Source organism: Cydia splendana, chromosome 5, assembly GCF_910591565.1.
Source record: "Cydia splendana chromosome 5, ilCydSple1.2, whole genome shotgun sequence".
Taxonomy (NCBI): Eukaryota; Metazoa; Arthropoda; class Insecta; order Lepidoptera; family Tortricidae; genus Cydia; species Cydia splendana.
Window position 1 is genome coordinate 21,727,772 of NC_085964.1, and position 26,515 is coordinate 21,754,286.

At 36.1% G+C, this 26,515-nt stretch overlaps 1 protein-coding gene across 2 annotated transcripts in view; it reads left to right on the plus strand.

The window, feature by feature from the left end:
- LOC134790918 (zinc finger protein ush) overlaps positions 1–26,515 on the plus strand; it is a 281,118-nt gene that overhangs the window by 132,468 nt on the left and 122,135 nt on the right. Inside the window, exon 1 of one of the 2 annotated variants that reach the window (XM_063761923.1) lies at positions 6,020–6,588. The exons of the other annotated variant lie outside the window; for it this stretch is intronic. Coding sequence (XP_063617993.1) covers positions 6,501–6,588 — 88 coding nt within the window. The 5' untranslated portion in view covers positions 6,020–6,500. Of the gene's footprint in view, positions 1–6,019; positions 6,589–26,515 lie in introns of those variants that run through there. 2 annotated transcript variants of the gene reach the window in all.

A 26,515-nucleotide genomic window follows, 5' to 3' on the forward strand; every position in this document is an offset into this window, starting at 1 on the left:
ATTAATAATATATTTTTACAGTGTAAGACATTAGCCTTACAGCGATACTGACGAGATATGTGGGAGATGAAGAAATTAGTTTTCGGTGGGCTAGGGCTACTTCTTCGTTGGCTCCATGTTTGCAATGTCGATGCATTGTTTGCATGCGTATGGCTTTTAGGGCTTCCAATCTAGGGACGCCTAGCCAATATGACAATCGTTTGCAGAAAACGAAACGAAACGCTTTAATAAACGTAAATGAAGTAGGTATGGAAATCACAGCGTTTTGTTTTATTTTATACAAACCCTTGTCATCTTGACTAGGCCCCAAGAGAACCCCATAGGTATTTTATGAGTTATGACCAATCATAAAAGTCTGCTAATTTTTTATATTTTGTTGGAATTATATATTTTCTGCGGGCTCAGCACGGTTCCATTGTTATCGACTATCACTATGCGCGTCCCTTTCGCACTTACATACTTGTTAGAACGTGACAGGCATGGTGACAAGGGATAAAAACGCGACCGTGCTAAGCCGCCAGGAGTGGATATTATGACGTCCGACTTTCAATCCGGAGTCCAGGCTCGTAACAATGAGTTTTTTGGAAATTATGTATTCATCATTTGATATTTCCCACTAGCTTTTCGGTGAAGGAAAACATCGTGAGGAAACCTGCATACATCTGCGAAGAAATTCAAAGGTGTATGTGAAGTCCCCAATCCGCATTGGGATATTACCTATATTAAATAGATTTTTTTTGTCGATTCAGTGTTTGAAAATGTTTCCAAATGGCGGAGTCAAACAAATTAATTTTGGGTAGATTAGCTAGGCCATTCAATTTTTGTTTTAAAGAATCTAAAGGCTCGCATTTACGAGTATAATCTTGCATATGCTGCAGGTGTACCTATTGGTTTATGAGACTCCTATAATAGGGTATTATACTGTATTTAAAATAAATTATTTTACACCATGCATGAAATAAAGCACCAGATAATTATTAGAAAAACACAGATAGGAGTTATTTTTAAACACAAGTTCTATTTAATAAATCGGATAGAAATATAAAAAGTAGGTGAGTTGACCGTGACGTCACGATGTAATGTTTCATATAAATGTCGTAGTCAGATCGTATAATCCGCCGTATTACATTACGGCTAGCCGTTATCAAAAACAGGGGCGTTTTGAAATGCGGCGGTTCGACGATTAGCCGGATTGTCATTGCGATACGTTCTTCAATAAGGCGGCCAACGTTTAGCCGCATCGTACTACTATTTTAGATTGTAGAGTGACCAGTTCTTTCGGTCGCCTACGTAACCGGAGTTTGACAATGTTTGCAATTTAATTTATTTTTACCATGGTCCCACCGCACTACATGTGTTTATTTTCCAAAACATTTCCTTCGCAACTTAAATAGACGGAGCCCCGCAAGCGGGGCTCCTATTTCTGGGCGGTTTGCCCTTCGGGCATCTGAAGCTACCTAACAAACCTAACCTACTTACCTACCTACGCTTTTTTCCCCAAAGTGTAATGTTTTCACGGACGTCTCACTAAATCAATAGGTAGGTAGGTTAGGTTCGTTAGGTAGCTTCAGATGCCCGAAGGGCAAACCGCTCAGAAATAGGAGCCCCGCGAAGCGGGGCTCCGTCTAGTTAAGTTGCGAAAGAAATGTTTTTTGAAAAGAAACAGTCCGACGAACTCCAGATTTGATGGACACCCCAGCGTTTGTCAGGCAGCGCCACGGGTGTTAAAAATGGGAACTAAAAACTGTCAAAGCGGCGGCTAATGACTCGCTGTATTACATTACGGCTAGCCGTGTTGAAGAACGTATGGCGCCGAATACATTCCGGCGGATTCTCATTCAGCCGCATTCAATCCGGCTAATCGTTAAACCGCCGCATTTCAAAACGCCCCTGTTTTTGAAAACGGCTAGCCGTAATGTAATACGGCGGATTATACGATCCGACTGCGACATAAATACCATATTAGCAAATCGTTTTGACAGTTCTAAAAAAGTAACTGATTTGACTAGTAGGAAAATACCCTATACTTGTTTTTTGCTCATAAATCCTTAAAATATTATTTCAGACTTTCTAATAAGTCTTATCTACATTCTTATCATATTAATGAAGTCCAGCAAAACTAGTGTAAAAATAAACCTTTGCACATGGCCTTTAAAACCAGTAACTCATAACCCATTATTATTTTAACTAACCGCCGATAAAATCACAAAAAGTTAATCGATGATATGAGATAGCTGGAAACATACGCGCAATGTAAATGAGTTTACCGGCAGGCTTTATACAGGGGGATTCCAAGCAGTGAATGAAAATACACAATTCACAATGTATTTGCCAGACACAGATAAATGTAATTTCTGGCAAATAAATTGTGAATTGTGATCCAGACCGGACAGAATTGCTAGATATGCTTGCAAGTAAACTATTTACAAATGTTATAAATAATCTTATACCTTTAAACGACCAATTCTTGTTTATTTATATATATATTTATATGTATATATATTTCGGGGATCTCGGAAACGGCTCTAACGATTTCGATGAAATTTGGTATATGGGGGTTTTCGGGGCGATAAATCGATCTAGCTACTACGTCTTATCTCTGAGAAAACGCACATTTTTGAGTTTTTATATGTTTTCCGAGCAAAGCTCGGTCCCCCAGATATTACACTATTATACACAATACCGTCAACCGGGGTGAATAGGGATGGCCGGGGTGAATATGGATAAACCTTAAAATGTGATTTACCTGACAACCTCTTGAAAATTCCCACACATTGTTATGTCATACAAAATCTACTATTATTTTCAATCGAATGATATAATTAGAGTGGGTATGTTTTTTAATCCAGCGGAGCGGAGAAGAGATGTGGATTACAACCATATTGAATGATACCTGCACGACTCCTCTTCTCTCATCGATGCCTCAGTGGAAAGACAGCCTTACTCTTCCTAGAGGGCGTTTTTACACGAAACGTCACTTAACACATTCCTTGCCACTAAGTGCTACGGGTTACGCTCGTAGCGCGTAGCCACGTTTTCGCCGTATGGAGTGCGTAGTCGCTACGAACAGTGTACCCGACTGTCGGGTTCTTGGCCCTAAATGTGTTAAGGCAGTTTGAGTTGGTTTGGCTTAGCGAAGTAGAATATCGCGCATCTCTCTATGAAAGATGAAACGGCACGAACTCCGCAGCTAATCTGAGATAAGTTTTATAGTTAGTTATTATCGCACTGATGCGATCCGCACGCCGCTCCGGTGTGCGAGAGAGACAGGTTAGGCACGTATATAGCGTACCGCTCGCACAGTACTCCAACAAGACTTGAAAAAGTATGTTAACACATTCACCACTTAGCTACGGCCGTAGCGCTACGTCGTAGCCGATAACATGGGTTTCCCGATATGTAGCGAAAATGCTTCGTAGAGGCAAAACGACAACGTGTCGTGATTAGTGCTGAATGGGTTAATGCTAGGTAATATGTGTTTATTTCCTTGTATTTTATATTCCAGAAATGAAAATGATATTATGGGTCGGAGTTTTTATATTCCTGGAAAAAATTACATATCGGTCGGATAAATTGGGAAAATCTAACTGTCATTTCAGTTTCTGGATTATTTTAAAACTAGCTTTGAGATCTAGAACATATATACATACATAAATTTATTTATATACATATATGTTTTCCTAAATAATATAAGTAGGTACCACCGAGTTAAAAAAGTATGCCAAGATAAAAAAAATTGCCGATTGTTATCCTTAGTGGTATTCAATAATTATCCCAACGATAGGTTGCTCTTAAAATATTTGTACCATGACATAATTATTTTAGCTTGTCATTGTGGCTTAGCTTTAGGCTAGAAAAAAAAGTCTGGCTACTGAAATATTACACAAATGTTTGGCGGGAAATTCAAAAAATCTTGGGCTGGTCACACTTTATGTAGTAGGAATTATAGTTTTGATACTAGAAAAGATTTTTGATTTTCTGTGCACACGTAAGGTACCTAAGAATATAAGTTAAATGCGTTCAAAGTCAGCTCACATAATTTCTACCACTATGTAAAGTACAGTCAACGATAAACACATATGTTAACACTTTCTCACCATATACCATTGTAACAAGGCGAAAAATGAAATGGAGTTTAAATAAGACCTTGCTCGATAATACCAAATACCAAAAAAATACATAAGTACTATGCCAAATATGCTAAATGCTAAGTATCAAAATATTTATAGCGCACCAACCTCCTAATTTGTTTACATTTGTTTAGGAGTTGTAAACATTGCAGTTTATCGTTATACAACGCTATATGCCGATTTCGCACATTGTCGTAATTATTTAAGAGCTTAAATAATAGTTTGCGAACCTCACTCAGTATAGACATTTTTAATATTATTTAAAATAAACCCCTTATAAACCGCAAACAATTTGAATGAATGACATATGTAAATTGACAACTGACTTTTAGTTTTTTTTTAATCATAGACAATTAGTGATACAACAACGAAATATCTGTCAACAATTTTTGGCTAGCCAGACTCTACCTATATTATTGGATTTTCCTTGGCAAAACCACAGATAAACATTCCAAAGAGTCATGCTTTCATTTTTAATTTAATTCATAACTGGCCACCGACTTCACTTTTTTTTCCTTACACTTTTGGTATGTACTAGGATGAGGGATCAGTCAGCACCAAGGTAACTGATGTACATTCAAAAGTATTTTTTGACGGATAATTTGACTTTTTTTTTCAGGTAAGTTCCTGTTCCAGTTCACGCTTCACCAAACCTCCAAATGTAGGGCATCATACGCACCAAACTACATAATGGACCACGCCACGTATGGCGTGGAAAGGAAATGTTTGTACATCAGTCACCTGCAATAGGTTTTATGTTACTCTTCGAAGGCTAGAATAGTTTTTTATTCGTAAACACACAGACAATAGACATACATAGAAATAACATAGTGAAAAATAAAGTGTCACGAAATGGCACCGTCTCAGCATGATGCTGGCGACTACCAGCGCTGATCTTCCGATGAGACCATCAAGTGAGAAATAATCACGGAAGGTAACAGACAAAAAAAAGATAAATAAAGCCGAAAAATAAATTACAAACAGTTTACACAACTATGGCTCTACAAATAAGATCGTGTCAGATATTTTTGCGCCCTTCGCTATGTAACATATTATTGCAGGTGACTGTACACACCAGTACAAAAACAATCGTAAGTACTTATACCTAAAAATATTCCCAACATGCTTATTCCTTTCATTTTCTTTCTATTGTAAAATTATCTCATATCTCAGAAACGCAGTAAAATATACATTTCTCAACGAACTATCTTCTCTTTTACATCTATCATTATCACAAAATATCATCACAGTTTATTTTAGTGCTTTTATAACCACAGCCAAGCCACCTGTCTGATATCGTGTCTAGCACTAATCAATTCGATCATAGATAATAGATAGCGGATCGCAGATAAAAACTGAAATAGATACATCGCGGTGAAACGGGACCGATCACGATTTTACCTCAGACTTCATTGTTTTTTAGTAAAAAAAAACAACTAAAGCAACGTTAAAATTACAAATTAATGGAGCTCTACGTGCATTTATCGTGGAAAAATAAGGAAAGCCGTATGTAATACACAAGTTAGCCGTCTGAAACTGAATGATGGTCACCTACCCAGTACATGTCATTGTCATAATGTAAACTTAGGTATGTCAAAAATTGAGGTGACAACGGGGTGTCAATTATTTGGCATTAGCATATCGAGCACAGGGACGTTTACTTCATTGCCAAAAAGACAAAAATAGGAATTTTATATTTTCCCATTTTGTTTATGGGAAATTTCATTCATAAATATGTCTCTGACATATTCTTATTTTTGTGGTTTTGAGGCTGGGTCAGCGGAGTGACTCGGACGAACCTAACGGTGACTAATATTTTTGCGGTCAATTTTATACCCAATTCTGCTATCGGTGAGTTCATATTGGCTGCCAAAAATGATTATCGAAAGAGGACGAAATATAATTAGTACAGAGCTCAAGTATGATACTTAACCAACATTTCCTGATAGAGTTACCATAACAATGTTCGACCCACTCCATAAAACCCCCATTGTCTCTGCCCTATCTTTCAAAAATCACCCATAGAGACGACATTTATGGCGCGCAGCTTTTTTTATTTGACATTTTATACAAGTTTATTCAAACATAATGATAGCATCACAGACGTTATCTTTCTATGCAGCGTTACCGCGAGCTCCGGCCTGATAGCATCTGGGGCCAGCCAATGCTAGTTAAACCAACCTGATAAGGAATCGGGCGCGCTAGTGTGGGTCGCCGTGCACACACGCCCGCGCGGCGCTGTGTGCGTGGAGGGGAGTCCGCGCGGCAGCCAGTCACTCAGTTTACGCGGGAAAAGCATGACGGTGCGAACGAATATTCGGTCTGTTGAAGACAATTGTAGTGTTTAAAAGTGTTTCTGTAGCTTCTGTGATGTTATTGTGGCTGAGGTACCTGAAACAGCTGGAGCTGGCGTGCGCCGGTGTCCCGCCAGGCGGCGCTGTCGACGTCAAAACATTGTGTACGTGAACAAACCTTGTTTACATTTTTATTTAATCTGTATTTTTAATGTCTTGTGTTGTCTATGGTCAAAATTTTGAATTACGAACCCTTAAAGAAGCTCTTAGATTATTTAAACAAGTATTTGATTTACTTTTAAATAAAAGTCGGTTCGAAAATCAAACTTTGATTCCAACTGCCTAAAAGTCGATCATATTTTTGTTTTAAAAATGCGTTCCGATATAAAAGCAACATTTATTTTGATTGCATATTCCGAGTTATATTTTTAAGTTGGAGATTTCTCCGGAATCGCGATAAAGAATGTCGTTAAGAATGTTTGTTTTTTATCTTGTTTGGATGTCTGTCTGATAGCCGTAACAGTGGTACTGTAAATACTGGGATTTTTATTACGAGCCAAATTATCTTTGAGATGGCAATAAATAATTGTTATCTGTTTTTAAAGTAACTCGATGAAAACAAATGTATGTAACTGCACAGGGGTTTTTCAGAGTTACTAGTAAACATGTAAACAGCTTGTTTATTTTTTTAACAAAAACTTTAACACGAGCTGATTTATAAAATCATTTTTGTTAGATGTACCTAAATATATGACCGGGCTTAAAAACTTAGCTTAAAAAAAAATCTGTCGAACTTTTTTTGTAAGTAGGCTACCTACCTACCTACCTACTTTTTGTTGAACTTTACTCGCTTATATATCTTTAAATATTAAATATTAATGATTTAAATATACAAATATTCTTTATATTAGGTCCTTACCTATGAAATTGGCGTTTTTGTTCATAGATATAAGTCTGATCCTAGTTTTTTTTTTTTTTTACAAAAGTACATACACAATTACAATAAAACTACAATATGATTTCGCCAAACTGCTTGACAGCAATTAATTGTTATTTTTTATTGTTAAGTGTTCAGAATTAAGCCTTGAAAATAGGTCTTTTCATGTGCTGTCGGTTCGAGTATTAAAATTACTTATATTTTTCTAATGGTACCAATTTTCAAGAAATGGAGATATTGAAAACATACCTTAAAGGTGTCAAAAATTACTGGAAAAATTTTGTTTGGTTTGAATTAGCCATCAAAAAAATATCCGCAAAATTAATTGTATGGAAATTCGTGTTTCGTTGAAATTCTCCGAACAAAACGCCAATTTCATAGGTAATGACCTAATATATATAGTAAATCATCGAAATTCAACGTCCAAAAACTGTGTAAGTTACAATCTCAAATACAAACTTTTAAAACGCGCCACCGAATTCGTGAAATCGTGACCATACTGACTTTGTCAGTGACATATCTCTTCAAACATCTAAATAAATCATATCTCCATACATTTAAGGATGGTTATCGCATGTCACATATGATACGGATATGTTCGCGTTCGTGTCCTGCGCGCCGTGTCTAATATTTTGACATTTCTGACAGGCGTCTTAACTGTCAATGTCAAACTTGTCAAACATGTGAAGAGCTTGATTTTTGTTTCATTTGCTTGGTAATTGTTTTGTACGCCCTGATTACGTGATTACTTTTGATAGCAGATAAATCTTGGTTGAGAGTAAATATTTTGTAATTAATAATGATACTCGAGAGAGATAGGGCGGGCCATTGTTCATAGTAGTTCTAATCTGTTTTGTTATTAAGTAGAATACGGAAGAAAACTTAGATAATGTTTATCAATATAATAGGTAGAGTTAGACCAAGAGAAGTCTGCAACGATTTTGATAGCACACGCAGCGCAAGTGTCCTTTCATAGAAGTTTGACGTTTAAAATAACACTTGCACTGTGTATGCCATCTAAATCGTTGCAAATTTTTCTTGGTCTAACTCTAAGTAGTGAGACATGAAAGAGTAGAAATTAAATAAATGGAACTAAACAAATTCCATACGAAATTGTTGCCATGTTTAAGTTTAGGCATGTTACGTTAAAAATGTGACAGTTACTAAGTGGCGCCCTCATTTATTTTCTACTCTTTTATGTCGCACTAAGCCTGGCATAAAAGAGTAGAAATTAAAAAGTGGCAACACTGTAGTGTCGTCCCGTTCTCTTATAAATTGATTTGAAAGGGACGACACTACAGTGTAGCCACTTTTTAATTTCTACTCTTTTTTGCCAGGCTGTACTTACGCCCCATAAAATAATAAGAGTCAATTTTGATTCTAATTAGAACACAATACAAAATAGGTACACCGAATGTTGTCATTATTCTTTGTATTTTTTATACAACTTTTCAATAAGCTTTTTACATACTTTTGGATTACTTATAAGCTTATAACCAGACATTTGACTGAACTCAAAAAACTTCGACTGCCTTCTCTGAGTATGACAATAGACATCGCAATGCAGATGACAACATGGTCAAAAGGTTATCACAGTATTTTTACCAAGAAACGAAATAAACAAGCGCGGTAGCAAATTTCCATATAAAATTGATAACCTCGCATCCTACCAGATTCTTATCACCAGATGGGATCGTAGTCATCATATTTAAAAAAAAGTTATTAATAAAAAAATAACAGACCACCTGCTTTTCTTAACGCGCAGGCGCGATAAAATCTCCCGCGGCCATCTTAAGTGCGAAAGGGACGGAGGATAGCCATGTGGTTATCGAGAAGGGATATTGAGAAGTTTTGTCTATGGTGTATCTAACTTGATATTTTTAATATACGACTGAATCGTGTTTTTGTTGTTAGGGTTCCATAGCCAAAATGACAAAAACGGAACCCTTATTGTTACGTCATGTCCGTCTGTCCGTATGTCACAGCCATTAATCTCAAAAACTTTGTTGTATATATTTGTTTTGTCATGTGTTTTGTATGGCTACTGTTTTTATTAGAAGTTATAATTTAAAAAAAAACATATTATCAAGGGGGCACTCCATACATGAAACAATAGTCTGTCAAACCACTTTGTCAGTAAAAAAAGGCGCGAAATTGAAATTTTCTACCGGAAGATAACCCTTTCGCGCCTTCATTTTTAAGTTTGCCGCGTTTTTCTACTGGTGGAAATGGATTGACAGACTATAAATAAAATAAAACAGTAAACTGTGAACATTACCTAATGGTGACACATAGGTAGGTTTTTAAATACTTATAAGGTTCAGGTTTCTAAAAAAAGTTTATTGATGAAGTGACTAGGTACTTTTGAAAATTATAATAATAACTTTCACTAAAAGAGCTCAGAAAACGCAAAACACAAAAAAACTGCACACGGCACATTTCCAAAAACAGTTGCCAACCTAACCGTTTCAACTGTCAAAATAGTTTTAAAACAAATGAGTACAGCCGTGATAAAAGAGTGAATGGGACCGGCGGAGCGCGGCGATCTGATAAGAAGGGGGGGCTGTTATCTCCTCCGAGATTTCACGTTCATTATCAACCGGTGCTTGGATTCGGGGGCGTGTGGCCCGATGTTGGCTGTTTTAGTGAGTGTCGAGGATTTTGAGGTTATGTGGCTGTTTTAACAGAGGCATCAAGTTTGTAATCACTACACCAGACACCTTATAAAACAAAGTCCCCCGCCGCGTCTGTCTGTGTGTATGTATGTTCGCGATGAACTCGAAAACTACTGAACGGATTTTCATGCGGTTTTACCTATCAATAGAGTGATTTTTGAGGAAGGTTTAGATGTATAATTTATTTAGGTTTACCCGTGCGGAGTGCGTGTGATATATTAGGTATAGGCAGGAGAGTTGAATGATTACACACACAGCTACACAGAGTAAATCGCCAAAACAGTATTAAATGAATGAGTGAATGTGACTTAAGCCCACGAAAAAAAATTAAAGAAACTTTTTGGTCCCTCTTGCAGTCGGCGGTTCAATTTCATACATCGGTTTGCGTTATGTCTATTTTTATATGGGATTTTGAACAGCGCGCCAAGCGGGACGTTTCGGAAACTCAAAATCCCAAAATGACACTTCACACTAGGGTTACAGGACTTATACCTAACAAAACATTTAAAGTACCTTTTGTTCCTTATAAAACTCTCAATCAATACTTCTTATCCGCCCCGATAAAATAACGCATGCCTTTTAAAGGCTAATTAGCAAGCTGGTTGGTTATCAGGCGTTATCTCCAGGAAACTAACACCCACAGGACTGATAACAGCATGCGTACTGCGAAACGATAAAAGTTGGTACAAGTTTAGGTAGATCGAAGGTTGGCAGGAGCTTCTGCGATAAGGCCGCTTTGAGATGTATTATCACTTACAAATTACTAACTTATATCGCAACACTGGTAACATATCACATACATATCTTTATAGAAGTGGACCACGATAGTCGTCGGTTCTAGAATCTAAGCCTATAGGTAACTTGTACAGGGCAAAGATTGTATTTAAAATGCAGATACTTTTAATTGACCGAGCGTTAGCGAAGGTCTTAGTTACAGCTTGCTGGTCAAAGGCGCTTTCGTACGTCCGAAAGTTCTCAATTTGTCGCAATTCTTAACCGATTCTCGTGAAGTTTTGGTTTGATGATTAAATTGATAAAATAGATGTTTTTTGTTGATTCAGTTTTTTGAAATTTTACAAAAATTTCGAAGCCATACATTTATTCAGTTTTCACTTAAGCGCGCGAGGTCTACAGCTCGCCGAGCCACTAGTTTCTAATAATATGAACGAAAAAATCTCGCTAACAATTTGGCATAACCAGGCGGCGTAGCACGGTCGCGTTTTTATCGCTTGTCACCATGCCTGTCACGTTCTAACAAGTATGTAAGTGCGAAAGGGACGCGCATAGTGACAGGCGTAAAAATGGACCCGTGCTGCGCCCGCAGAGCCGGATTGCGTAATAAAATACAAGCTATTAGTGATTTTACATAAAAAATCACTAATAATAGCTTGTATTTTATTATGCGATAGGCCTGTTGTAAACACAATAAAATAAAATTGATCTTCCGCTCTCTAAAATTAGGGAAGACATACTTACTTTTAAGCTGTACTTATCAAAATTGCGAACTTGGGTTACCTTTACCTACTATGAGCAGACATCGTAAATTTTATAGCATTTTCGGTGCAGCAGAGTGGTGTTAACGGAATTGGTATAAACAATTTCAACCCGAATTATTAATTAGCGTTAATTACTTTAATAAACCTTAATTTACCTTTTCAGTTGGAATTATCTATACTATAATTCCGTTAACGCCAATCCGCTGCACCAAAAATGTTATAAAATTAACGATGTCTGACTATGAGTATTAACTACCAGCAGCAGATAGGCAAATCCGAATCAGATTCTGTTAAGTAAGACTTAATCTTGGACTGTTAAAGGAGACCCCATTAAGCATATGGTTTATATGCCTAATTGGGTCTTCAAGTATCTAGAAACTCGGGTCTTCACATCATTTCAATTCACTACAGTACGGTTACCATCAGTTTCTCACTGACATAAACGCCGTCGAGAACGTAATTTACTTTCTATACATCCCGTTTGCACTAATATGCGAGTGCGAGCGGGATGTATAGAAAGTAAATTACGTTCTCGACGGCGTTTACGTCAGTGACAAACTGATGGTAACCGTACAGGTGAGGACCTGTTGGCTCTTTGTTATTTATGAATTATGTTATTTAATGTAGGTATAGCTCTTGGTTCTTCATGTATTAAATAAATAAATCGGACATTAATAACTAAGTTCGGTTTTGCGAGCCATATATATGTGCTCATCAGATAGAATTCTAAAGGTCGCCGTTCTCCGTTGTTGGATAGGTACGACATGGAGGTCTATAATAAATAAATTCCAACAATGTCACTTCGAATTAAGAAGTGACGACATGTAGTTAGTATTTTACAGACATAATGATGACATGTATAGTTATAATTTTATTGACTCATTATTTGATGTACCTAATTACGGTTTATTTATTTTTGTACATATTGATGATTTTATTCCCGTATGATAACGACCAAAATTTATTCTAAACCGCAGTGGGACTTACCAAATGAATTGTTATTCTATGAATATCATACCTATAGGTAAAGTCCTGAGGTAATCACATTTTTGAAATACCTATTTCGGAAGCAGGAATGGAATGATATTATAACCTTGTAAATAGCTATTTTTATAACATGCCTAAAAAAGATTTGTCACGGCCAGTGTCACGGCTATAAGTACATATAAAGTGTATTGAGTTGATGACATTTTGGTTTAGGTAAGTGTTTTAAAAGATGTACCTACATCTGCCCGAAAATATAAAAAAAATTGTCAAAGAAAATCAGGATAAACGCTCAATTATTAACTGAAATGGGCATACAAATGGCTGAAAATACTTAAAAAATAAAAATGTAAAAACAGTTTACAAATTCATCCTTCTTTGGTATGATTTACCTAAACTCCTGTTTGTTATTTTACATTAAGTAACAATAGTTTTCCTAACCTCCCTTACAATAACAAATGTTATGCCTAGCTGTTAGTAGGGCTAAGATGGTCGGCCCTTTATCATTTGTCACCATGCCTGTCACGTTCTAACAAATATGTAAGTGCGAAAGTGACGCATGGCATGACAGGTGATAAAAATGCGACCATTATACCGCTGCAGGCGGCTTAGCACGGTCGCGTTTTTATCCCTTGTCACCATGCCTGTCACGTTCTAACAAGTATGTAAGTGCGAAAGGGACGCGCATAGTGATAGTCGATAAAAATGGAACCGTGCTGAGCTAGCAGGGGAACAATTTTGTCTTTTATACACATACATACAAGCATACAACTTTAGAATTACAAGTTATAAGACAAGCTTCTTTAAGGACATTTATTTTTATCAAGGCACACTCTTTACAATAGGTAACTTAGATTGGCGCCTATAAACACAAAAACCCATTTAGTTTTTGCCCAAACTATCCATAGCTTTTTAAACACATTAACATCTTATCAATCCAAGCAGCTATCTTTTAATGTAACACCTAATCAATACGTCCATCGCCGGCACCGAACCTGCGACCTTTCGGCGCCCCGCCCTGATGGGGATCAACTGCGCGTGAGTGGACCGGCCCACTGCGTATCTACACCGCTATGTAACAAGCGCCGTAAGCGCCATACTTTTCTTTGCACCTTACGACGTTTTGTGCATATTAGTATCGCTTTAAAACGACGTAACCGCCGCAGCCGTTCTGAGTGTTAAGCTCTTTGAAAGGGAAAAGTATAAGAATTGGGTTCTCGTTAGTGATAAGATATCTTTAATAATATCTTGGTAGCTTTGCCAAATCGCTTTTGCAAACGATGGATCAACGAATGGAACACATTTTCAGCGACGCTATAAATAGTTGATCAGATTTTTATATTTCTATGTCGATTTTTTTTGTCAGAATTGGAAAAAATTTAGCAGATAGTTAAAATATAGGTACATGCGCAATTTTATCGTATGTCGTAAAAAATCATCCTCTGAGTTATGAAAACGTATGGTGTTTTCGTAACACAACGGCAAGTTAAGTACAGTCGCCATCAAATATATCGGAGCAACCAAGTTGTTCACAAATATCTGAACACGCCTCTATTGTCAAGGCGTTAGAGTGCGCGTTCATATATTTTTGAGCACCTTGACCGCTCCGATATATACTACGACTATACATACAATTTTTTCGAGACAAGTTTTGATTTCGTAATTATTGTTTTTATGGCAAAAATATCTATGTACTAAACCAGAAAAGCACATTCTACTATAGAACTATAGCGACGGTAGAAACTGTAAAAAGCAAGATCCCTTGGTAAGGTTTGCAAGGGTGGTATTCCATTTGTCCAATGTGAATTACGTCTCATTTGAGACGCAATGTCATTGGACAAATAAATTGGACAGGTGGAATAACACCCTAAGTTGTGCTAAAGTATGAAGTGCTTCTGGTTTTACTTATAGATATTTTCCATTTTCAAAATCATCCCGCTTTCGAAGTTACCCCAATGTACCTTAAAAAAATAATCTAAATATTCCAAGTCAACATCCACGTTTCAATCTCATACACCAATATAAAATCTTGACATGATTTAAGCCTTCTTATTATAGCCCCGGATATCAAACAATCTTCAAAAACCTTATAAATCACTAACATTTAAATAAAAATAAAGTAAATATGAGGCAATATACAATTTCGAGCATCCTTTACTCGAACAAAAAACTTTGACGATCCCACGATAAGCGATGCGAACTAGAGATAGCTGGTTCGATTCCCCGCCGATGGATGGAAGATAAATTTTGTATTTTGTGAAAAATGCCTTAGAAACAATAGACTCATAATTGGAGGGCCCACAATGGCTGTGAACAGCACTTAACGTTGTACAAACGTTTTATAATAGGTATTCAATGAGTTTATGTTGAAAACATCGTTTTAAAGCCTTTTATATAGGTAGAAATAATCTAACCGCCCGCACATATTTAGTGATAAGGTACCTCTACTTATAGCACGACTAACCTCTGTTTGGGATTTCGTCTGCGTGCAATGATAAAAAACTACTACCGGTTCTAACCCTACACCTCTGACCCATGAGACTCAGCCCTATGAAGACCGATTTGTATTAAATTGCAGCATGGTATAAATTGTAAAAATTAGAGCTGCCGGCCTAGCCAAGGTTACAATCGCTATCGCTTCGACAACGAAAAGCTTTATGTCTCTCTGTCACTCTTCCATATTAGTGCGACAGTGACAGTTGCGTTTCGATCGCTACGGAGCGTTAGCGATTGGCATCTTGGCTACGCGGCCTGTTTCGCCAACAATTGCATAAGAAGTTTGCCGAGTAACTTTAAAGTTGGTCTATATATATTGGCCTTTGTAAAATAAATGAAAGAAAAAAACAACGTAAAAAGATTACAGCACAGTTAATCCCCTCTACCTTGTCAATATTATCTAACAAAGTTCTGGAAGTTAGGTTATGACGCGGATCCGTCGGGGGTCCAACGTATCGCGCGCGTAAATCTCGCCGCTTTATCGCGCGGATCGCGAATCTTCGCGTCGCTATCGCGTGATAAACGCCCGGGCTATGGGGGTTCTTGTTTTTAAGATAACTCAGGGATGGTACTTAGCTGACACATGCTTGAAAATGGCTTAACAAAAACCTTACACTAATTGTACAATCATTGTATTATGTAATTAGTTTTAAATGTACTAATCACATATAGATTATTTCTGGAATAAATTAATTTCATTCATTCATTGCACTAAAGTTTTCGTAATTATTGTATTTCTTTTATGGCTATAGCTTTTGGCATATAAAAGGACCTAGAGAAGTGATCATTCACTATAGAACGAGTCAAATGAAACATGAATAATGTATGAAAATTATAGATACCAAATTTTCCTTGCATCTGTTAGCTTTTAGACATTCACAAGACTATGAAGCTGGAATTTCCAAACATTTTCCAAAGTATTTTTTTACGTAGTTTACGCCATTCGGTTTATCACTATCGCTAATTTATTATCTCGTTCGCTGAGTTCGCATTTTTAGGTCATTCTCTGAAAATATGTCTGCTGTTGCGTCTAATTGCCACGACTCTTCATACATTTTGTATGAAAATATATGGGTCGCGGCAATTAGACGGCATACATATTTCTTGAGATTGACCGTTTTATAGGTTAGGTTAGTATACGAAGCTGCAATAATAACATTTTCCAAGTACATTTTTACGTAGTTTACGTAAAGCCAACGTTTTACGTCCGACATCTCAGCACACTCGTATCGGAGCGTCACGGCGCGGCCATTTATTCGGCTTATCAGATCGCCCAGATAACGCCATCGCGATAGGGTAGGGGGTTCCATAAAGGTTATTTTACTTTTTGTTGTATGACCATAGAGCTTGGTAGAGTAGATTTTACATTTATTTATTTCATAATAGTAAATGACAATATACATTAAGTATAAGATAATATAAAATAATTTATTGTCCATGTAATATACATTACATTTTGCTAAATGTACATATATAATGCGTCATACATTACATTCGATTTAAAAATTATATAAAAATTTTATTAATAATATGTCAGACACTTCTGTTTCAAAATGAATTCACTAAACTTTTTTATAGAGTACACAGGGTTTTTTCCAATAATCTCTTCATTATTTTCTTAAAGTCTTTACAGTTACACTTTACAGTAGTTATATCTGTAGGTATCTGTATTCTAGACTAATCTATACGAATTTATGAGTTATATACGGGAGCAATTGCAGATGGGTATTTTAATTCCGTTTGAACCTAAACAAGAAAGAAATATCTTTATGTCTCATTCTAAATTGTATCTAACAAAAAAGATTCTTACGTAAAATCGTTTACACTATTTGTAAACCGTACATCAAAGCAAATTAACGTGAATTTGGTTACAACGACAACGGGATACTGACTGATATTCTCAAAATGTAAGGCTTGCCAGGGACCCAACGGATTTTAATCGTAATAAAATTTCAGTAAGGGGCCCATTTTTGAAATTCGATCACTCGATTTCATGTATTTCGTTAAATGATATCTCCACTACTAGGCGTTTAAATTCTACTAATAGAATTGAAATCGAGTGGTCAATACCACTAGATTCCAAATTTCGATAGCTCGTATTTCAAAAATTAGCATTACGCCGTTTTCCACCGATTTTCGAGTGACGAAATCGAGTGATCAATCTATATTGACATTGATATTTCCGTGACTTTGATAAAAATTAAATGCGAATTTCCGTTAAGTGCGTGCCTAGTCTAAACCTAAGTTTTTAAGGATTTTATTCTCAATTATAGGTACCCCTTTCCATTGTTTTTTAGTACAGCAGCTATTCACAAGAATCCACTCCCATCCGCTATAAAAATTCAGTCGCACTGGAGTCGCGCAACTAAAACACACTGCTTATCTAAACAGCGCATGGGGGCGCTATCAGATGAGATAGCGCGCAATGGGGGGTGATACAATTACAATACCTACAAGTGAACGGTCTTCACACACTACTCTGTTGTATTCATATTGTAATAGACACAGTATTTTAGGTTAGGAATGTTTCGACATCGGATTTTAGAAGGCAAAATTTAAGGAGAGGTAGGGAGTTTCCATATCGATAAACTCAATTATCGATGATTTTTTCATATACAAGTTATCGCTCTAAGTTTTGTTTGTTAAAATATAATTTATTGAAAGTACAAAAATGTTACAAAATAATATAATTCTCTTCTTTTTTATTTTAAAAGGATATTTGAAACTTAATAGAACTCACAATCTAGCAGTAATTTTAAATATATTTTGTTTATCACAAACTCTTACTTTATCATCGTCTCCAAAATAACGTTCAAAAATATATGGAGCTTGGAGCGACGACTAGTATATAGGCCTGAGTTACACTTGTAAGTTTTACTTACGTAAGTAGGGACAAAGCTATTTGTTAGAATGAGATAACGATATTCATCTCTCATTCTGTAGTATAGCCGTGTCCCTGTATGGCCTGTATGGTCTGAGTTACACTTGTAAGTAAAACTTACAAGTGTAACTCAGGCCATAGGATAAGTAGCAGAAACTCCTTGCGTGTAATATTATCTGTTCTGTGGTTATGGATAAGAAAATGTCATAGAATAAACGAATCATTTTGTCAGGATATATTTATTTCACAGTTACATTAAATAACATGCACCTAGCCACATACATAGACAGCAAAAACAATTGGTAACAAAACACTCCACTTAAAACAAACGAAATCCCTGCACATTTCACACCCACTCGCGCATCGCTCACAGCTAACAACCCCGGCGCACACGATCGGATCGCGCGCCAATTTGTACGCGCGCCTGCGCGGGATTTATGGCCGGCGGATAGGCGCATAGGTCTAGCGACAACGCGCAGATAATGTTAGAGAGAGATTGTCGTATGGGTGTTGTGCAGTTTGTTGTTCGTACAGTAAAGGTGACATACCTTGCTAATATTATATTATATATCAGCCATACTCAACTTGCGGCCCGCTTGGCATTTTTAGGTGGCCCGCCAAGTTGCGGCCCAGAGCTACAAGGCAAAACCGTCTTTGTGGCCCTTATAAAAAAGGTTAAGTAAAAACCTGTTTCAGATAAAAAAATGACACTACGATTTGCCAACTTACCACCGATATTAATATGTTTGCATTACTACCCAATCATCCTGTTATACTAAAATATAATCTTGATTTATATAAGACATAAAAACAAGGTTGAACACTTAAGTATATTAACATGAACACATAATATGAGTACATACTAACTATTATCATTAGTAGGTATGGTCGTTAATGTCCTTATACAGTGCGTCATTAAAAGTCATTAAATGGAGGTGTTATCTAAGCCGGATCGATTACATCTATACCTACTGGGTTTATTTTCATCTCCTAACAAATTAACATACTTTTATATACTTTATAAAACCTAAGACCTATAAAACCTTATGTTTGTTACTAAGTTCCTATTTTTTATTTTCTGTGCCATAGAAAAGTGTGTAAGTACCTACCTATGTACGGTCAGCCAAGAAAGTGGTTTACAACTTTTCGACTCTATCATCTGATTGATAGAGTCGAAAAGTGGTAAACCACTTTCTTGGCTGACTGTACATATAAAAATGTTGCCACGCCCTAGTAGGGTCCATGACTGTACTTATATAATTTTAAGAACATCTGTAATACCATGGTTTGCAGCAAATAAATGATTAATTATTATAATTATGATTATGGCATCATCATCAAAACCCAGGAAGTCTGGGGGCCTATTTGACTCCTAAAAGTAATAAGTGTGTTGTAGGTACCATAACCACAACGTTAATTTTGTTACATTAGCGTTTTTTATAAGGGAATGTTGATATGCTTTAGCTACGTCACAACAATCACTTTGATAAGTCGAATAAAAGCCCTGTTTGCTAAAAACATTCTGGGCGAATTTAAACCTCAATATTTCACTTTTATTAACTTTTCAAAACATTAAGCAGGTACCTATGTACTTTTAAATAAAACCTATTATTTGGCATTTTTCATAAGCACATAACACATAAAATATGTTGGTTAAGTCAGTACAACCGAACCCTATAAATTAAAAAAAAAGTCGAATTAACCTTGAAACATTTCACAAACTTAATGAAAATTAATAGAGTTAGACCAAGAAAAGTCTGCAGAGATTTTGACAGCACACGCAGTACTAGTGTTATTTAATACGTCATAATTTCATAGACGTTCGACGTTTAAAATAACACCTGCACTGCGTGTGCTGTCAAAATCTCTGCAGACTTTTCTTGGTTTAACTCTACAAAGTAAACGGAGCATAGCGTGCTATCCGTAATAGAATCCCTCACACTACAAGCAAAAGCAAGCCATATTTCACTCCAAAACAAAAGAAAAACCTATCGAAATATCTCACCATTTCTAAAGGCCCAATTAAAGTCGCAGAGAAATATAAACGTTAACTCAATCGGAATATCATCGTCGATAAAGGTTTTAAATGTAAATGAGACGTGCGAAAAAGTGCTGATTATCTTGCTATTAGGTATAAATTAAGGCACAGGCAATGAGGTATGCGACGCCATTTTGCAATTCTAAAAAGACTTTAGTCCATAAGAACTTGAATATAGTTACAGCTTTTTAGCAGCCAGTTAAATAAAAGCTTAAAGAGTGTGCAATTTAATGCCGTTTACGTCGTTTTGTGTTAGGAAAGTGCAATTATATTGTCACGAAGCTCCGATCGGTCCTTGCGCAATCACCCGTGCGATCGGGGTGCGCGCACGCCATTTTCAGTACGTTTTTTTGCGATTTTTTGTTTAATTGAAGTGATTTTGAGGTTCTCATGATTGCTTTAGGTTTGCGTGCAAAGTGTTACATGGTCGACCTTTTAGCTTGACGCATTTTCAATTAGGTTTTTAATCATTTATATGTTTTTTACCATAAAAATAGTGCTTAGATTTCTTTAAAAGATTCCGATAGGTGTTTTTAATGGCGGTTTACCAAAAAAAAGCCTAACGTAACCCGAGGCATTATCACCAATACCCTGGCCGTATTGCCCCGACGCATAGCGACAAAAAGCACAAGTAAATACGTCAAATAAGTCAAATTCTGCATTCATGCAAATTTAAAACAGTGTAGGTACCTCAAAGATTTAATAAATATAAAATATTTACAAAACTTACAAAAATATTCAAGTCTAAAAATCGTTCATGGTTCAAAAAATATCGACAGCATCCCATCTCTAATTAAATAAAATCGTGACAGTGTATCGATACGGATCACCTCATATTTTATTGGCACTCGTTAACTTTTCCGGAAACTATATATCTTCATCTCGCCGTTTTGAAGCGAACTCGTTATAATATATCAACCTTCCTTAGGCATTAATCAAAAGATACTAAAATATTCTAGGGAATAGTCACGGAAAAATGACTATCGTTCCCATTTCTCACGCAAAACGTCGTGAATTTCGTGATTCGGACTTGCCCAAGTAATTTAAGCGGAAATATCGACACTATCCCATCTCTAATTAAACAAAATCGTGTGCTGTAACCGATACTCGAGACGTACCAACTCACATATTTTATTGTTAGCCAATTAAAATTATTCCTTCCTTATTGATTGTGTTGCCAACTTAGTTTCTAACTATTTTACGAGTCGAAGTGAAGTGAACTTTAAAGGTGAGGTTATAAGGTTGAGTTTGATTTGCGATGTTTGTTGTGTTGGCAACAAATTTGTCTTTTATAATACTGAAGTGCAATCATTGGGATTTATTGAATTGTTCGGAGTTTAAAGGTGGGTTTATACTATTGTTTTTAGAAAGTCAGAGTTTGATGTTCAGGGCCAGTAAGTTTTTAAACGTGGCTTGGCTAAAAGATTCCAACTAAAATATTTTAATCAAAATTAAAACTGTTGTAAGTAAGTATGTAGTACTTTACAGTAAGCAGATCTTTAAGGTTAAAATTATAATACGTATACCTTTTCACAATTAATTTAACCCATTAGGTACCTTCTCAATTTACTCGGAATTATAATATGTACCTACATAGCAAAGACATATGTAACTTCGTATAAGACGAATAAAGTCTAAGGAAAAAACGTGCCTCGGAATTCAAGTAAAAGTCATTCTCGAATAGATGCCGCACACACCTTTAGCCTATCCTCGGCTAGATGGCGTGACGACACCGTTTCATATTTAACAATTAACACATAGATATCAGTGAATGAACATGGATCAAAATGATATAAAAATAATAAAATCATTTATCCATATATATACATTTTTTGATAACTTTATACGTTTTCATTTTGAGTTTTAGTTGTGTGTAGATGGCAGTAAATTTACAGTGACTACAAAATTTACAATGACAGGACCCCTCTATACTATCTATTCTTTTCGTACATAGTTAATATAAACTACATTCGTCGGAATAAAAGAAAAGAAGGACCATCGCGTTGCAAATTAAATAGGAGAAAATAAAATTCGAAATTTTCTAATTGTATTTATCATATTATATCGAAGTATCAAAAATATTGTTTGATACCTCGTTTAGATACATCGTTTTTACCTGGATAGGCAATTTTTTTTCCATGTTCTCTGATGTCATCACACAACCTTAACTTTAGCAACCGATGCTGCAACAGTGTTGCCAACAATTACAACAAACAATTTCCAAACTTATTTTACCAACATTGCACCGGGTCGATTTCACGCGGCTAATGACTGCGATAACGATAACGATAACGGCTGATAACGCGCGATAACGAGCCGATAACGGTTCAATGGTAGCGTAGCTACTGGGATGTATACAAATAACGTTGGTATGGAGGAAATCGGGTTGTGTAAGTGTTGTTATGTTTTTCTATATTGTGTTTTGTATTGTTGTTCAACTTAAAGCCGTATTAGTAATATAGGTTGATAAGTATGATTACTTAAAGGTGTTTTTTAAACTATGGAACATCTAGAGTTCCTTTCGAAATTTCAATACATTGTAAGAGCGAGTGATTTAATGTTATAAAATTGGATTGAAAAACTACAAATGATTACCTTGAATTTGAGCACGTGAAACTGTATAAAATAATAAATTAATAATCAAAGTGAGGATAACTACGAGTATACATGCTTTTTCATTTAGATTCCTTATACGAAAGATATTCTACAATTTTATTTTTAAAGTGTTGAAATCAACAAAATGAAAATCTAGCTTTTTCCTCAGGTCCCTTCACACGAATCGAATTCCGTTACCATCTGATCGCGCGATAAAATCCGTCAGTCAACGCACGTGTGCACTGTGCCTTATGCAGAAACCATCCTCCCGAAATTAAAAGGTCACAACACTCAACCACCACAAAGTAATTTAAACCTTGCTTGCCTCAATTAGGGTTGAAAATTGAATGACGTTTCGATGGCGCTTCCAAAGAATCATGCGTGGGACTGATTTTCTTTTCTAATGCGTTCAAATTCAAAATTGGAATTCGAATGAGCTGCGAACGCATCGGCCGCCAGCGCCGCAATTAACTTTCAACTTTAATAGCTTTGGCATAAGATTTAAATTAGTTTTATATGAGTTTGTGTGTAAAGTCGTTTGTTTTTAAAGACATTGTTGGCACGGAAGGCTGCGTACGCGATAGCAGACTAGACGTTGCACCAGACGGTACGTGCGCGATGTGACTGGGAATGCAGGGCCTTATACATACATACAGTGATGTAGAAAAAAACAGTTAAAGGTGCGATAACTCATTCCATAAGAGATGACAAGTGAACACCTCCCAGTAATATTGAATTATACATGAGTTTGATTTCGAAATGACTAAGTATTTCCTATAGGTAAAAAAATAATTTGATTTTTAGCAAAGTTATTGATATCTTTATTCATCATCCTTCTTAGGCTAGGGTTGATGAATAAAGATATCAATAACTTTGCTAAAAATCAAATTATTTTTTTACCTATAGGAAATACTTATAGTCATTTCGAAATCAAACTCATGTATAATTCAATATTAATTACTATATCTCTATTTTTTCCTCATGATTCTGTTATAAACTAAAGTGTATACCTACCTATTTATTCCTCATGATTCTGTTGTAAAGTGTATATTTATCAAAACCATGTTTTTGAAAATAGGTATATGAAGGCAAAAAAGAAATAATAGGTCTTACCTAAACCATTGAATCTTGACTAAACCTTCAAAAACCGTAAACTTCACGACTTCACATAACTCCCTCTAGATAAATTCCGAAAATTTACACCAAGATTTAAATACGCCATAAAAATCATCACCCTCCGTAATAGAAAGATGGCTATCCTTATCCTCACATGACGTATGTAAATACGTTTAAATAGGCTATCGGGGAGGTCAGATATTTCAATCCTCGGTCGGATATAAGGGACGTGTCGACGCATTCAGATCGGACCGTGTATGATGGGCCTTATCTTTATATTGGAATCTTGGTTGAGTTATGTTGGCTATATTGGGCCTTAGGCTCGCCGTTTGCCAAACTGGGTTTATATGTAGGACTGTACGTAACGGATAGGATACTAGTAATAAAAATATGTAACTGAATCTGCAGAAGAAAATAGTATACGGAAAAGTTACTTACACTCGAGTAAAATAAGTAAATAACTAGTAAAATAATATCTTACTGTGTATTCGGATTCATTTTCTAATATTTCCTCCGTCAGAAAAATAATGAGTAAGTAATAGGAATTTGTGCTTCAATGTCGGCTTTTTAAATTTACCTTAAGACTTAGAGCACCTGAATCCTTTATAAAGTTACAAAGTCTAAATCGGCAACACTGATGGTCAAATGGCCCCTCGCCATTGGTCAAGCGCGTGTCATTCATCAGTGATGACATTTTACAAAATAAAATTGCACCTTGTAGCTTCCTAATTTTGGCTCTGTGGGTTGTACAGTTGTGTGCATAATTTGGTACATTCCTCTACTTAAAATAAATTATTTCACACTGTGCACGAAATAAAACACCAGATAATTATTAGAAAAACATAGATAGCAGTTATTTGTAACTACAATTTCTATTTAATAAATCGGATTGAAATATAAAAAGTAGGCGAGTTGAGCGTGACGTCACTATACCCTTTTTCATATAAATTCCATATTAGCAAATCGCTTTGACAGTTCAAAAAAAAATTCTGGTTTGACTAGTAGGAAAGTAGCCAATTATTTTCCATCGTATTTTCACGAACGTGTCTTGCTTCAGTTAGTCTCGGTACAAAAAGTACTGAGGTTGACAGAAGTAGCATGACAAATGCGAACGTTTCCGAGAAAGTACGATGGAAAACAATTATGCACTACATATGTAACCAGTTAAATAAATAGCGTTACATACACTTTCAAATAGAAGTATACAATCAATAAAATAACTCTCGCGTTTTGTACACATATTTAATTACACAAACGGGTCTACCACACATCGTCGAATCGTTGTTGACATTTTCTGGGACGTCAGTCTTTCCGTGACCACAGCTGGTGCAACTCAGCTGAAACGTCGGAATTGAAGGTAAAAACAATGAAATTATATCGCGGTAGACCCGTTTGTGTGGGTCAAACAGATCACTGTGTTATGTCTTTCCTGTAGACATACACAAGAGTTAAGGGCTATAAAGGTTAATTTTCTTATTTAACCCTTATCCACGTGAAAAGGTCCTCCTTTTATTTAAAGAACTATGATAAAATCATTACTTACATGCCCACAAGCTGTTAACTATTGCCCACAGGAGAGAAAACTAGTGTGTTATCGCGAACAGTACATTTTTCTCTCCTGTGGGCAATAGTTAACAGCTTGTGGGCATGTAAGCAATGATTTTATCATAGTTCTCTAAATAAAAGGAGGACCTTTTCACGTGGATAAGGGTTAAATAAGAAAATTAACCTTTATAGCCCTTAACTTTTGTGTATGTCTACAGGAAAGACATAACACAGTGATCTGTTTGACCCGTGTAATCAATAAAATAACCTAAAAATGTAAGGTTTTACACATGCAACGGCAATTCGCCGAACATCAGCATTCGCCGCGCGTCCCACAGATCCGCAGATAGATAGTGCATGTGGGCTATCGGTGCATGAATCACAGCTGACTCACTATCTGTTATCTGTGAACGTTAACCTTTGTAGAACGTACCACCTAGCACGCTTCGATTAATAACCGATCGAATCGAGGTTTTCCATGTTTTGTGGTTGTTTTAATCAGTCTAAACTAACTTTGCACAGACTTGAATAGAACAAATTGAGGAAATGTCATTTTAAAAGTCATATTTTCACAGATATTTGACATTAATGATGACATGAGTTACCTTGGTCCAACTCTAGTGACGTTTTCACTGTTTAATAGGGACATGACGCTACAGCTGTTTTTTTTATCAGATCCTATATATCTCTATGGTCACAATAAATTCAGATATTCCTCGACCTTTGACAAGTTATTTTCAGTGGCACTAACTTAACAACAACGCAAAGCGGTTATCTCATATTTCATTGTAAAGCCGGTCAAACAAGCTTGTCAGTAGGAAAAGGCCCGAAATTTAATTTTTATATGGGATTTAACCCATCGCGCCTAAATTTTTTTAAATTTGCCGCTCTTTTCTACTGACGGAAATTGCTTGACAGAGTTTAATAATAACTTGATAAGATAACTTGAACAGGGACTCTTCAACGGGTTCTTTGCTCAAAACTTGTGAGGGTTTTTAAAACAGAAAAAATATATTATTAAACTTATCATCACACGACTCTCATAACTAGTGACTTGTTTACAGTTAAATTTACAATATTATCATTTTCCTCAAACAGACACCAAAAACGTTGTATTTCCAAATAAATTGAACATGTAAATGACTAAAAATACCCAACAGCGGCATGACACGTTATGACAAGACGGCGCGAGTCCGCAATTTCCTACTCCGTCCGTCACGTTGGCACCAATGCTTATTTCATTCTTCCCGGGTTTTTACTCTGTGCTACCATAGACTAGATAGATCTGTATCGCGGTAGCATTTGAATATTTTAGTTATTTTTTTATT